This window comes from Gopherus flavomarginatus, chromosome 8 (assembly GCF_025201925.1).
Source record: "Gopherus flavomarginatus isolate rGopFla2 chromosome 8, rGopFla2.mat.asm, whole genome shotgun sequence".
NCBI lineage: Eukaryota > Metazoa > Chordata > Testudines > Testudinidae > Gopherus > Gopherus flavomarginatus.
This window is the reverse complement of record NC_066624.1, coordinates 63,034,061-63,047,376: the sequence shown is the minus strand read 5'-3', so window position 1 is coordinate 63,047,376 and position 13,316 is coordinate 63,034,061. Positions and strand designations below refer to the sequence as shown.

At 46.9% G+C, this 13,316-nt stretch overlaps 1 protein-coding gene across 1 annotated transcript in view; it reads left to right on the top strand.

The window, feature by feature from the left end:
* Window positions 1-13,316, top strand: part of TSPEAR (thrombospondin type laminin G domain and EAR repeats) — a 63,402-nt gene that overhangs the window by 16,332 nt on the left and 33,754 nt on the right. Inside the window, exons 6-7 of the mRNA XM_050965247.1 lie at window positions 846-977; window positions 9,745-9,977. Of these exons, the coding sequence (XP_050821204.1) occupies window positions 846-977; window positions 9,745-9,977 (365 nt within the window). The remainder of the gene's footprint in view (window positions 1-845; window positions 978-9,744; window positions 9,978-13,316) is intronic.

Sequence of the window (13,316 nt, the reverse complement as noted above, 5' to 3'; positions counted from 1 at the left end):
AGCCATGGTGGCGTGAGCAGTGCGATAGGTTAGTGCCTTGAGTGCATACATGCCCTACACTGTAGGCCCATATTCGGGACAGCTAGCTCTTCCTGCTGCTCACACTGCTGTGGCTATCCTCTATTTTTAGTGCTCCATCTCAGCTAGCACAGGCATGTCCCCTCCAGCTGGGGATCATGCCCCCAGCTCCAAGTGTAGACGTCCCCTAGGATTGACTTGGATATGCTGCTTGTCCCTGTAACAGAATAACAGATACTAGGGGGAGAGCTCAGAGTAGAGGGAGAAAATTAAAAAAAGAAACATTTTTCCACTTTAAAAACATATGGAAATGAGGCAATGCATAGTGATCAATATGCAAATTAAGCTCTCGTACATTTGTATGATATCTCCAAATTTCTGGACCTGGGGCCTTAACAGATATGGAATCGATTAGGCCCTTGGAGATCTGCAGCATATCTGCTGAGTCTGGCTTTGTCTTGGAACAGTGCCCTTGCTATTGCTCCTGCAAAGTGGACATGCAGTCTCTTTCTCATGAGTGAAGGCCCCATTCAGCACAACGCTAAAGCACATGCTGACATTAAGCACAGCCGTACTCTAATTGACATGAGTGGGTTACGCTGACGTACTTAAAGTTAATTGTGTGCCTAGGCGCTTTGTGGGGTGTGGGTCCTAAGCCATGTAACCCACTGTGATCCATAGGAGTCTCTATCCAATCCAGGCCACCCTACGCTATACACTCAGGCAGGGCAGCGTGCGCAGTGGGTCTCCATTTTTAATGGTCCGATTTAAACTTTCATTGTATCGAGGGCATTAAAGGGACCTGTTTGCTTTTGTTTTGTGTTCAGAGACTGACATGAAAGTGACTCTGGGATCCCGACCTCCCTGCACGAAGAATGAAAAGGCCCAGTTGTGGTTTAATGCTTCTCGGAAAGGCCTCTATCTATGTGATGGGAGTGCATGGGTCACCATGCTAGAAGGTAAGGGATCTGTGACCTGTGGGTAGCTCTGCCGTTATGGCTCACTTTGTTGCTCCTAGTGGTAGAGATTTAGATTGCGAGCTCTATGGAGCTTAGATTCAGTCTCCTCATCTGGGAGCACCTGTGACTGCTCTCACGCTCCCCTGGACGCACCTTATGAAATTAAGATAAATGTTATTGAATTAAGTTTAATACCGTGGGATCTATTGTATTAAAAATGCAAGTGTAGATGTGTTATTGTGGAGCTTCTACAGGAGACTGACCAGTGCAATCTCTGGGATGGATTAGGAACTTTCGAGGACTTTTAGGGGACCAGAAGTGTGAAGTGGAGCTCCTAGGAAATACGTGAGGTGAGGGCGTTACAACCCCCCACCTACACACTCAGTCTTTGAAGCTTCATCCTGAGGGGGGCACCTGTTGTCTGTTGATCACCTGTTACATGCGGGCAGTTCAGAGACACAATCTGGATTCTCCAGGAACCAACAGACACAGAAAGGATTTCACAGAAAGATGACTCAGGGCCTTCTCCCTGATCCAGCAAAGCAGAGGGCCCCAGTCTTTAGTGTTGGAAAGATTTGACCATCTGAGGCCTGATAAGACTTGGTGCTGGTTCGGAGCTGAGGCTTCTAACCATAGAAAAGACTGCTTTGTGGGGTGTGAAAGAACTCCTGCTATGGTGGAGTTGGAGTGACCTCTGGTAAGTTTGTCTGCATGCACTTATTGTTTTTAATAAGTTTCCTCTGGAGTGCTTTTACCCAAAGAATAAATGTGCTTGCTTAGGAAGAGCTGTGCGGTAGCTTAATTGTGATCAGCAAACACTATTAATCCCTGGAAAGAAAGCAAGCAGGTGTGCTTAGACAGATTGTCTTTTCCTGGGAATAATACTAGAATAATTGCTGGGAACTGTTCAGCCTGAAGACACCCTGTTCAGGAAGAAAAGAGACACAGGTCTCCACCCAAGAGAGGTGATGGCTGGGAAGCTGGGGGCTCTTGCTGTACCGCTGAGGGGAAACACAGGTGCAGTTGCCCTGAACCGTGACAGCACCTAACATATATTTGGTGCTATATGAATAATAATGATTATCAAAAGGTGTAAGTATGGCAAGATGAGGTGTTTTCTCTCTTCGTCTCTTGTGTGGGGTTGTTCTTTGCTAGTGGGTGTGTGAGATCTCAGCAGAGGTACAGAAAGATCTTTTCACTGCTCTCCTGCCCTCATTTTTCATTGTATGTGTGATGGGTTCTGTCACAGAGACTCCTCTTGAGACTGTCACTCTATGAGCTGGGATACCACTGAGAACAACCCTCCTACAAGAACAGGCGCCTCTCCACTTCTGTCTTGCTGAGTTAGACACTCCAGCACAGACCCAGAGGTTGGACCATGCCTCTCTGCAGTTCACTGAAACTGAGATTCACTCAGCCCAGGAGCGTCTCTGTTAACGGGGACTTTCCCAGTGCCCAGTGTTCAGCCTTTCTGGGAGCCTGTACCCCAGATGAACCTATTTTACTCTGTATAAAGCTTACACAGGGTACATTCATAAATTGTCTGCCCTCTATAACACTGATAGAGAGAGATGCACAGCTGTTTGCTCCCCCAGGTATTAATCACTTACTCTGGGTTTATTAATAAACATGTGATTTTATTAAATATAAAATGTAGGATTTAAACTGTTTCAAGTAATAATAGACAGAACATAGTAAGTCACTAAGCAAAATAAAGCAAAAACACGCAAGTCTAAGCCTAATACATTGAGAAACTTATACAGGTAACATCTCACCCTCAGAGATGTTCCAATAAGCTTCTTTCACAGACTAGACTCCTTCCTAGTCTGGGCCAAATCCTTTCCCCTGGTACAGTCCTTGTTAGTTCCAGCAGACATCTCAGGTGGTAAGCAGGGAATTTTTTTATAGCTTTGGCTCAAGGTGGGAATCTTTTGTCTGTGCTTGGCTCCACCCTCGCCTCATTAATGGAAAAGTACAAGGATTAAGATGAATTCCAGTATTATGTGACGTGGCCACATGCCAGTGTAAGACCCCTAGTCTCCATTCTTCCTGGATTGGCCCACAAGTACACAGGAAGGCTTGCAGGTAAATAAACCATTTACAACCAATTGTCCTAGTCAATGGGAGCCATCAAGATTCTAAACCACCATTAATAGCCCACTTTCACATAATTACAATAGGACCTCAGAGTTATACTTCATATTTCTAGCTTCAGATACAAGAATGTTACATGCATGCAAATAGGAGGAATATAGTCAGTAGGTTATAACCTTTGTTTTGATAACTTACAAGATACCTTTTGCATAAAACATATTCCAGTTACATCATATTCACTCTCATAAGCATATTTCCATAAAACATATAGAGTGCAACGTCACAGTATGGATGTAGGTCCATCCTCTGGCACTGCTCCTCTGGTCCATCTCTAAATTGTCTGGATCTCCTGAAAGAAATAGCTAGTGAATTATCCCATTGCACCACCCAGCCTCTTTCCCCACTTATACAGACCTTTACTGGTGTTAGGTGATACCCCTCAAGCGTCTGCTCATTGAGTTGTTTTCTTCCCCTATTGCCATTCTGGATCGTGCTAATAATCCACCAATCTGGGTTACTCCTTTTTTGTTCTGATTAGAGCTGGTCAGAATTTTTCCATCCAAATGTGGGGTTTTGGGACAGAAAATGCAGTTTCAACTCCTGGGTGAAATTTTTCAGTTTTTCCTGATGGAAAATTAAAATAGATTATTTTGTTTCAGGATGGTTCAATGCAAATTGAAATATTTTGATTCGCTGAACGGAAATGTTTCTTTCAAGTCAGTTCAACGTTACATTTCATCTCCCTATGGTGGCACACTGCTTCATGGGAGTTGCAGTTTGGATGCCTGATGTCCCCATTCTTCCCTAGTCTCCAGGTCTCTAGCTGGACTACATCTTCCATGATGCAACATGGTCTCCTCTTTGATTTAGCACTTGTCTTCACTGCAGTTAACTCATGTTCTAACTTGAGTGTTGCCCTGAGTCCCATCTACAAACAAAACCGCTTTACTCAAGTCTGATGGTGATTTTAACTCCAGTTGTCTAGCCCGCCAGGGGTTAGCTGCCAACATTATCACTCTGTAGTATGGATACAAGCTAGTGCCACTCAAGTGCGGCTAGTCCTCCAGAGCCTTCGCACAATTTCCCCTGTTTGCCCAAAAAGGACAGACAAGTTCTCCACAATTTACTGGGAAAAGATTCATACAGTAACTGACCTTAGTGCAGTGCAAAGAACCACGGGATTGGTCCCCAGAAGTTTTAGCATCATATACAAGTGAATGCAGCACTAATGTGGACACAGAAGCTAGCATGTCATTTCACAGCATGGCTATTAGTTTCTCACTGAAGCTAAGCTAACTCAAGAGGAGTAACTTAAGTGTAGATCATTTGAGTTAACTCTGCAGTGAGGACTGACCCTGAGTAGCATGGTGCATCATGGGAGTCACATGACTGCAGATATAGTCACAAGACATTTTGAAATTTCTGAATCAAAATTCTTCTGAACTTTTCATTCTGCAAAAAAGAAAAAGTTGAAATTGTGGCATTTCCCCCAGAATGGAAATTCTGATTTTTCACTCAGCTCTATGCCTGAATCTTCCCTTTAGAAGTCTATAGTCACTCAGTTTGAGGTGTAGAATTATAAGCTGGTTATGAGGTAAAAACCAGTACAGCTCTGTGGATGAGCTGCTAAGAAAGCTTTGTGCAAGCAGGAAACTGTCTGGAGTTTTGAACCATTCAGCTTTAAACTTTTTCATAATTTTTAAACTACTAAACCAATTTCAAACCTGGTTTGTTCTCTAGATTGCACAGAGACTTAAAAATCAAGCCAAGTTTTAAGAAATTATGTACTGTTATTTATTGTAAGTCAAGTCTGATCAGAAATCCCAGTTTGCATTCTATTATATTTTATATTAATTGGTAAATAATATATAATGATAAAAAGAGGGATCATGTTTTATGGCATAAACACAAGTTGTCAGAACTAAGGATGGGCTTTTATTCTTACTCTGTACTTCCTGACTTCTGATTTCTCAACCTTAGTGTTGCATCAGCACTAGTGTTTATTGGTTTGTGGTTTTCAAAAGAGATAAAATGATATGACAACTGGAATATTAAAAGACCAAAGGTCAGGCTTTCACACCTATTCAGCATCTGGTTGAAAACTGCTTGACTGCTTGGTACTAGGAAAATTGATCTCTAGAACTGCACTGCATAGGACACCAGACTAGGGTTCAGAGCACCCGGTTTCTATTCCCAGCTCTGTTATGAAATGGCTTTTGGGAAGTCATTTCAATTCTGTGTACCCAGGGCTGATGGAGAGTGGGGAGCCAGTACAAATTACTGGGGGCTGACGGTCCAGAAGGGAGCCTTGGGCCTGGCTTCCCTGGCTTTGTTGGCCCTGTTTAGCTGGTCTGCCCTTGCTGGGGGGCCCGAAAAAAATTTTTTCACCGGGGCCCGAACCCGCTCTCGGTGGCCCTGTGTGTACCCACCTGTAAACTGGATGTGGATTTGACCCCATCACTGCAGCACAAAAGCACCTCTCAATATTTAGAAATGGCAGCAACATTTATCTACTTCCTGCCTTCCACTCCTGCAGGAGAACTAGCTCAACTAGCTGTTTGTGTGTCAGTGGGTCGGTTGTGTGTGAAGAACTTACTGAGTGAAGGCAAGTTCAATCATTGTAATGAGACTCACCTGCCTTTATAACGCACGTTGAGATCTAGGATTGAACAATGCTATGTATTAAGTATTAAACAGTTCTGTTATGAAAGAGGTCTTACACATAGCTGGGGTCTGCACAGTTCAGAGCTTTAAAGAGCAAGTGAAAAATAATGCTTGCAAAATGCTATGTACAAAGTATTATTAAAGAGGGTCAGTTGTAGGGGTGGGACTGGAACTTCAGCTGCAGACTCAAAACCTCCCTGTGCTTTCCTTTAAGCCATGTGATTTCAGTGAAGTCTTATGGTTGGGGAGAAAGCAGCTTTTAACATTCCTTGCATGCATAGATGCTAAGTTTTCTTTTTTCCCCCTGGGGGTGTTCCCCTACACCCTGCCACACTACCCACTATACCCTGCCACACTACCCACTACACCCTGCCACAGCTACATACTATACCCTGCCCCAAGGCCCCACCCCCGCTCCACCTCTCCTCCCCCCTGCTCTGCTTCCTCCCCAAGGCTCCTCCGTCCTCTCTGTCTCTTCTTGACCCTCTCCAACCCCTTCCCCAAGGCCCCGCCCACTTGCTGCTCTTCACCCTCCCCCAAACACGTCCCCCAGCTGCTGAACAGCTATGGCTGGTGGGTGCTGAGCATCCATGATTTTTTTTCTGTGTGTGCTCCAGCCTCTAGTCCAGGGGTTCTCATAACAAATTGTTTGGTGGCCTCAGAGTGCAACCACCAACTCTCAGTGGTGACTGCACTGATACTTTTTTCCTAAAATACTTAATTAACTTTAAGAAAAACAATTAAATATGCACAGATTTACATCCAAATCATTGTCATTTATAGTTGTAGGGTTTTTTGGCTGAGTCAATAACAAAAATAATGCTGCATCCCCCTCAGGACCTGCTCTAGGCTTTTGCCACCCAAAGCAAAAAAAAAAAAAAAAAAAAAGTGGATGACCAGAATGCCACCCCTGAAAATGTGCCGCCCCAAGCACGTGCTTGGTTTGCTGGTGCCTAGAGCCGGCCCTGATCCCCCTTCCCCTCTCCTTTCCCTGCCCCATGCACGGCTTAGTGGGGCCTGGGGATTGCGGTGAACTGTGATATTTGTATATTTGCTAATATAACAGCCAGGGGGAAGCTCTATGTTTTTTCGCCGTCCCAAGCACAGCAGTCAGGGTGCCTTTGGCGGTGTTTCTGCAGGAGGTCCACCCGTCATGCGGATTTGGCAGTGGTTCTGTGGGTGATCTCCCGGTCACGTGCCTTCGGCGTACGCACTGCCGAAGATGAGAGACTGGCGGACCTCCTGCAGAAACGTCACCGAAGACTCCTTGACTGCTGTCCTCATGATGACCGGCACGCCGCCTAGCCCCCTGGCTTGCCGCCCCAGGCACATGCTTGCTGCGCTGGTGCTTGGAGCCGCCCCAATCACAGCACACTTAGTACTGCCCACTGCCATGCAGCCAGAGCTATGGGTCAGCACCCAGGACTAGTGCCTGCTACCGCATGGCCAGAGCTCGGAGCTGGGTGCTGGAGCTAGGAGTTAGCACCCGCCGTTGAGTGGCTGGAGCTAGCGCTCGCTGCTGTGTGGCCAGGGCCAGGAGTCGGCACCTGGGACCAACTCCCACCACAACGTGGCTGGAGCCCAGGAACAGAGCTGTGCTTTGGTGCCTGCTGCCGTGCAGCTGGGGCAAGGGATCAGCACCAGCGGCTGGGGCCACGTGGCTGGAGTCTGGTGCCTGCCACCGCACGGCGGAACTGGGGGCCAGAAGCAGACTGAAGCTCTGCTGCCAGAGCCAGGGGTTGGCACCCAAAACCCTATGATTGGAGCCCGCTGTCGTGCGGCTGCGGCTGCAGGTTGGCACCTGTGGCCAGTGCCTGACACTGCATGGTTGGAGCCCGGGACTGGAGCCGAGAGCCAACGCCTGTTGCCACACAGCTGGAACCAGGGGCCACAGGCTGAAACCCTGCAGCTGGAGGTCATGGCTGTGTGGCAAGAGGCGGTGGGGGTGTGGGGTCAGTACCCCCTGCCCTGCAGTCAGAGCCTGGGACTGCACAGCCAGGTTCCTGAAGTCTCACTGCTAGAGCCTGCAGCCCAACCCCCCTCCCCCAAGGTGGGTCAAGAACTCACCTTGCTCCTGCAGTGTTGTGCCCCACTTCTCTCCAGAGGCGGCGCAGGACGGTGGAGGGGCCAATGTTTTGTCCCCCTCATCCCCCCTGGAGGCTGTCGTTGGCACATGAAAAGCCCCTGGCAGCCACATGAGGCCACAGTGGCTGCATTTGAGAAATGTTGCTAAAGTCGGTGCCTATGCTTGCATGTTTTGAATTCTCTTGGTGAAGGAGGAATTTCAGTGGGTAGTTAAATAGCTGTGTGTGCATGCATACTACATCCATGTTTGAAATGTCTGTGTAAAAGCTAATGACAGAGAAGCTGAGTGAGGTTATATCTTTTACTGGACCAACTTCTGTTGGTGAGAGAGACAAGCTTTCAAGTTAGAGAGAGCTCTTCTTCAGCTCTGGGAAAGGAACTCGGAGTGTCACAGCTACATACAAGCGTGGAACAGAGAAGGAGTTACCCATGTTGCAAGAGATCATGCAAGGTGAAGTGGGTAGTTAACATCTCTACAGGCCTAGGACAAAAGAGGATTACTGGGTTACCACCCTGTAGTCTAAAAGCTCTTTTCTACTGTGCATGGGCTATGGAATATTTTCAAATCTTCATAACTTCTCCATCTTATCTTTCAGTTTTTGCAGGTGCCTAAATCATGCACTTCCTTCTCCTTGTGGATGTGCTTTTAGGTTGATTATTATTTATGTGTATTGCAGTAGCATCCAAGACCCTAACCAATATCAGGCCCCATTTTGCTAGGTGCTATACATAGTGTAAGAGACACTCCCTGCCTAAAATTCACAGATTACAAGGATAGAAAGAACCATTGTGATAGTCTCATCTCCTGTATAGCACAGGCCAGGGAACTCCTCCAAATAATCTCTAAGGCAGATCCTTTAGAAAAACATCCAGTCTTGATTTAAAAATTGTCAGTGATGGAGAATCCACCGTGGCCCTTGGTAAATTGTTCCAGTGGTTAATTACTCTCACTCTTAAAAATTAACATCTTATTTCCAGTCTGAATTTTTCTCGTTTCAACTTCCACCCATTGAGCGTGTTAGACCTTTCTCCACTAGACTTAAGAGTCCATTATTAGATATTTGTTCTCTGTATAGATACTTACAGACTGTGATCATGTCAGCCCTTAACCTTCTCTTTGTTAAGCTAGATAAATTGAGCTCCGTGAGTCTGTCACTCTACGGCAGGTTTTCTACTCCTTTAATCATTCTTGTGGCTCTTCTCTGAACCCCTCTCCAATTTATCAGCATCCTTCTTGAATGGGGGACACCAGAACTGGACACTGCCTTGAGGAGTTACAATCTAGATAAATGAGAGAGAGGAGGGTAAGGGAAAGGAGTATAACATACAAGCAGAGAGAACAATCTGATGGTGACGTGTTTGTGGCATGATAGTACCACAATTATTATTTTTTTTTTGCTAGGCTCAGCTCTGTCTGGCTGAGTTTCTGGCTGTCTCCTCCCAGTAGTTTTCCCACCTATGGCTGATAGGAAGGTTGGAGTTCTGGTGTCCGCGAAAGGGGAATCCTTTGCACAGTTCTGGGTTTGGGGTGCTGAGGAGAGGGTTTAATTCCAGCTGATCTCAGCTCTCTCCTAAAGTGTATGGCTGTACCTGCTTTTCTCCCTTCCAGGTGGTTCCTTCCGATGGTCTCAATGAGATTCATAGTTCAGTGCCCCTTCCCCACCCTTTTTTAAACTAAAAACATGGGGGGGGTGTTTGTTTTTTTACCCTCTCATAATGGGAAACTGTGCAGGTAGAGCCCAATAGTAAATTAACTTGCCCTTTTATTTTTCAAGTCCTTCAGCACAGGGCTTTTAATTTGGTTACTCAGTGCCATGCATACGAAATAATAAAAAATATAGCCCTCCATTGAACTTTGGAACACAGTTGAATTAAGGAGGCATCTATTTTTCATTTCCATTCTTTTCTTTTTGTTATTTCCTAGTCAAAGAGAGGCTGGACTATGTAGAAGAATATCAGAACTTGATGACCAACTCTGAAACCATGGGCATCGAGATCTTCGGCATTCCAAAGGTGGGGTTTTTTGCAGCCACAGCCAATCGGTATACTCCACCTGGGTCAGCTATCTACAAATGGACTGATGGGAAATTCCAGTCTTACCAAAACATCCCCACCTACCAAGCTCAGTCCTGGTGCTATTTCACCATAGGAAAAAAGGTAATTCCGCTTTTAGGGTTCCTTTGGTGCTGTGTCAAATTGCAAACGCTAGATGACAGCTTCTTCTCCGAAGGGCTGACCCAAATTTGGGTCTTGAAAGAGTTAATGTTTTAGGGCCAGGTCCTTAGCTGGTGTAAACTGGTGTAGCTCCATTAATTTCAATAGAGTTGTGCTGGTATAATGGGGCTGTTCCCATGTCTTTGGCTAATCTTCAACTGTACATAGATAATGGGGAAGGGAATGTCACTTTTCTGTTTTACTATTGTACAAATCAGCAAAAATCTGTGCTAAGCTGATATCAATTACTGACACTCCATAGGAAATAGGTACTTGTTTGTCTCTCCATCGCATTCAAAGCTCATCAGTCAGTCCTTCTTAAATTACCATTCTCAATGGGATGTAGGTCTGTATGAAGCCTTCAAGCCCATGATTTTGTTCTCGAGACTCTCTGAAACAACAATTTGTTGCGGCTGATTTTGGGTGGACTCTGTCTGCTCTCAGCTCAGACATTAATAGGTTTCTATTAAAATCATATTTGTGAATGTCGCAATGTCCTGTTCCCATGTGGGTTATGTATCCAGCAGAATTGTCCTGTGGATGGATTTTAATAAGTCTAATGGGTATGACTGTCACAGTCTAATAACTGGCTTTCCTGAGAACTGGGCTGTGTGACACATGCCCCCTTTGATTCCACAAAACTATGTAAAGTCCCCACTGTCTAGAAAAGTACAATTGGTTTCCAAACCTGGGCAGAGATCCATGTCTGTAACATGAACCTTCTAGAATCTTAGCCAGGACATGCTTCCATTTACTAGATCTGGAGCCAGATTCTCTTCTCCGTTGCACTAGTTTTATGCTGTTGTGACTCCATGGATTGTCCAGTCTGTTTCCAGCATAAAAGTGGTGGATGATGGAGTAGAGAATCAGTACCTTGTACATTGCTTCTGCTGTAGTTTACTTTCTCTTTTCTGATGTGCTCGTAAATGGAATCACACCTTATGTTATGTGTGTGGCTGCCATGGTTCAGGGCCAGCTGTCCCCGTGGCCCAGATTATGTCTCCCCTAGTGCACCCAACTCCTGGTTTCAGAGCTCATGCCGTCACCTGCCCTGTGTGGAATCCCACGGTTGTCCTAGTCTTAGAGTGGGCTGTGGGCTATAGTGCCCAGTGACTGCTTAGCAGTCCCAGTGGGCTCAGTGGCTGACCAGTGGATAGCACAGGACCTGACCAAACAGCCTTCTTAAAACAGATTGTTTCCTCTTAGCAGCAAGGACACAGCACAAGAGAGAGGATTTTAAATGGTAAAGACCTTTACACCAGTCGGTTGACCTGGCCCTTAGGAGGGACCAGCTGCTACAGACCCATCCCACAAGGCCTGTCTCTGTGTCAGTCTGTTTCTCCACAAATAGGCTCTGACAACTGCCTCCTCGTCAGTCACTTTTGATCTGTTTCAGTCCTTTCAACCCAGCTGTGCCAACCTGGGAAAACAGCTGTGTAACCTAGCTCACTAGTGGAGGCCCCTTGCAAGGGTTTACCTGGAGGTTTCTTATCTATTTGTGTTCCCTTCCTGCCACCTCTGCTATTCAATATAGTCCTAAAGTCAAGGGTGAAAGTAGAAATAGCGACTTACCAGTATGAGGCTGGGTTGGGGCCAGCTCTGGCCCCCAGAAGGAAAGGGGTCTCGGGTGGAAGGGGCAAGGATGGGGGAGTCAGAGCTACCCCAGGACTCTGGCAGGCTCCGGCAGCTATTTAAAGGGCCCAGGGCGGTAGAGGCAGGGGAGCTCCGGGCCCTTTAAATAGCCCCTGGAGCCCCCGCTACTCCAGGGCTCTGGAGACTATTTAAAGGGCCCACGACTCCTCTGCTTCTACTGCCTCAGCCCTTTAAATAGCCCCTGGAGCCTTGGGGTAGTGGCAGTGGGGCTCCAGCGGCTATTTAAAGGGCCCAGGGCAGTAGAGGTAGCAGGAGTCGCCCCCCTTTAAATAACCCTCGAAGCCCACAGCTACTCCAGGGCTCCAGCAGCAGGGCTCTGAAGGCAATTTAAAGGACTCGGGGCTCCAGCCGCTGTTGGGAGCCCTGGGCTCTTTAAATTGCCGCCTGGGGAAGCTGGGCCGCCCCGGTACGGTGTACTGGCTCTTGCCAGTACAGAGTACCAAGGCGTACCAGCATACTTTCACCTCTGCCTAAAGTACACATTGCCCATGACCTGGTCACATACAAACTTCGTGTATTAGTACAGATCAGTAGTAGCACAGATCAGTAGTAGCATTATTCTTATGTTATTACATCTCAGCCCCACCTCCGTCACACTGACCTCTTGCTCTGCACACTGCTCACACCTTGCTTCTGGCCTCATGGGAGCTTTCTGTGCAGGCTGCATGCATATGTTACATGCTCAGCCATCCGCACGTGCTGTCTGTTGGGGATGGGCAAAGAGGCTCACATTTGGATTTAGACAATGTTTGGATCTGAACGTTCTGACATTTGGATGATGATCATGAATATTTGGATTCAGGAAAATGTATGTTGATCTGGGGAGAGAGGCGTTGGTAGAAGAATGGCAGCACTTTCCTAGCAGATTGAGAGAGCAGGAGAACCACATCAGAAATTTACCAGCACCAATGCCCACCATAACAGCTGGGCCCCAGGTTTCAGAGACCACAAACTCAGCCAGGGAGGCATCCACCTGGGAATGTTAGCAGGGCTGTTCTTGGCTGAGAGCTGGCAGCTCTGTGCAGGTGATGCTGTGGTGGATGTTCATTCTCTTGCTCACTTTGTGCTTCCTGTCTGAAGGGGCAGATTTCCAGCACTGCTCAGCCACACAATCTTCAAAAGTTCTCAGCAGCTCCTGTGGCTCTCCCTGGAGCCTGCTGGGGGCCAAACTTTTTTGAAAATGTGGCCCCAGTTGGGAGTGCAGAGACCTTGAAAATTTGGTCCTGGGCTCTTTTGCAAAGCTGACCCTTCGAATCCCGCTGTTGGGAATGTGTTACTCAGGTGGTTGCTCTCTGGCTTCTGCTCTGGTGCCTGCAGGCAGAGGTAGGGAGCTGGGCCCGCAGCTTGTGAGAGAGCCAGCCGGCTGTCTGCAAACACTTGAGAAGTGTCTTTTCACACTCATGAACATAATGTGCTATGATTGAAACACATGTTGAAAACAACCCCCCCAAACTATACACGTGCACTGCTTATGACCTCCCCAACCTCTGTACATCTCCTCTGACCATGCACAAATCCTCCCAGTCCAACCCCCCCAACAATCACAACCCAGCTCCTTGTGCAGCTGAAGAGTAGAACTCTGCAGATCCAGAATTCATCATCCCATGGTGAGGATGGCAGTAATGGTGG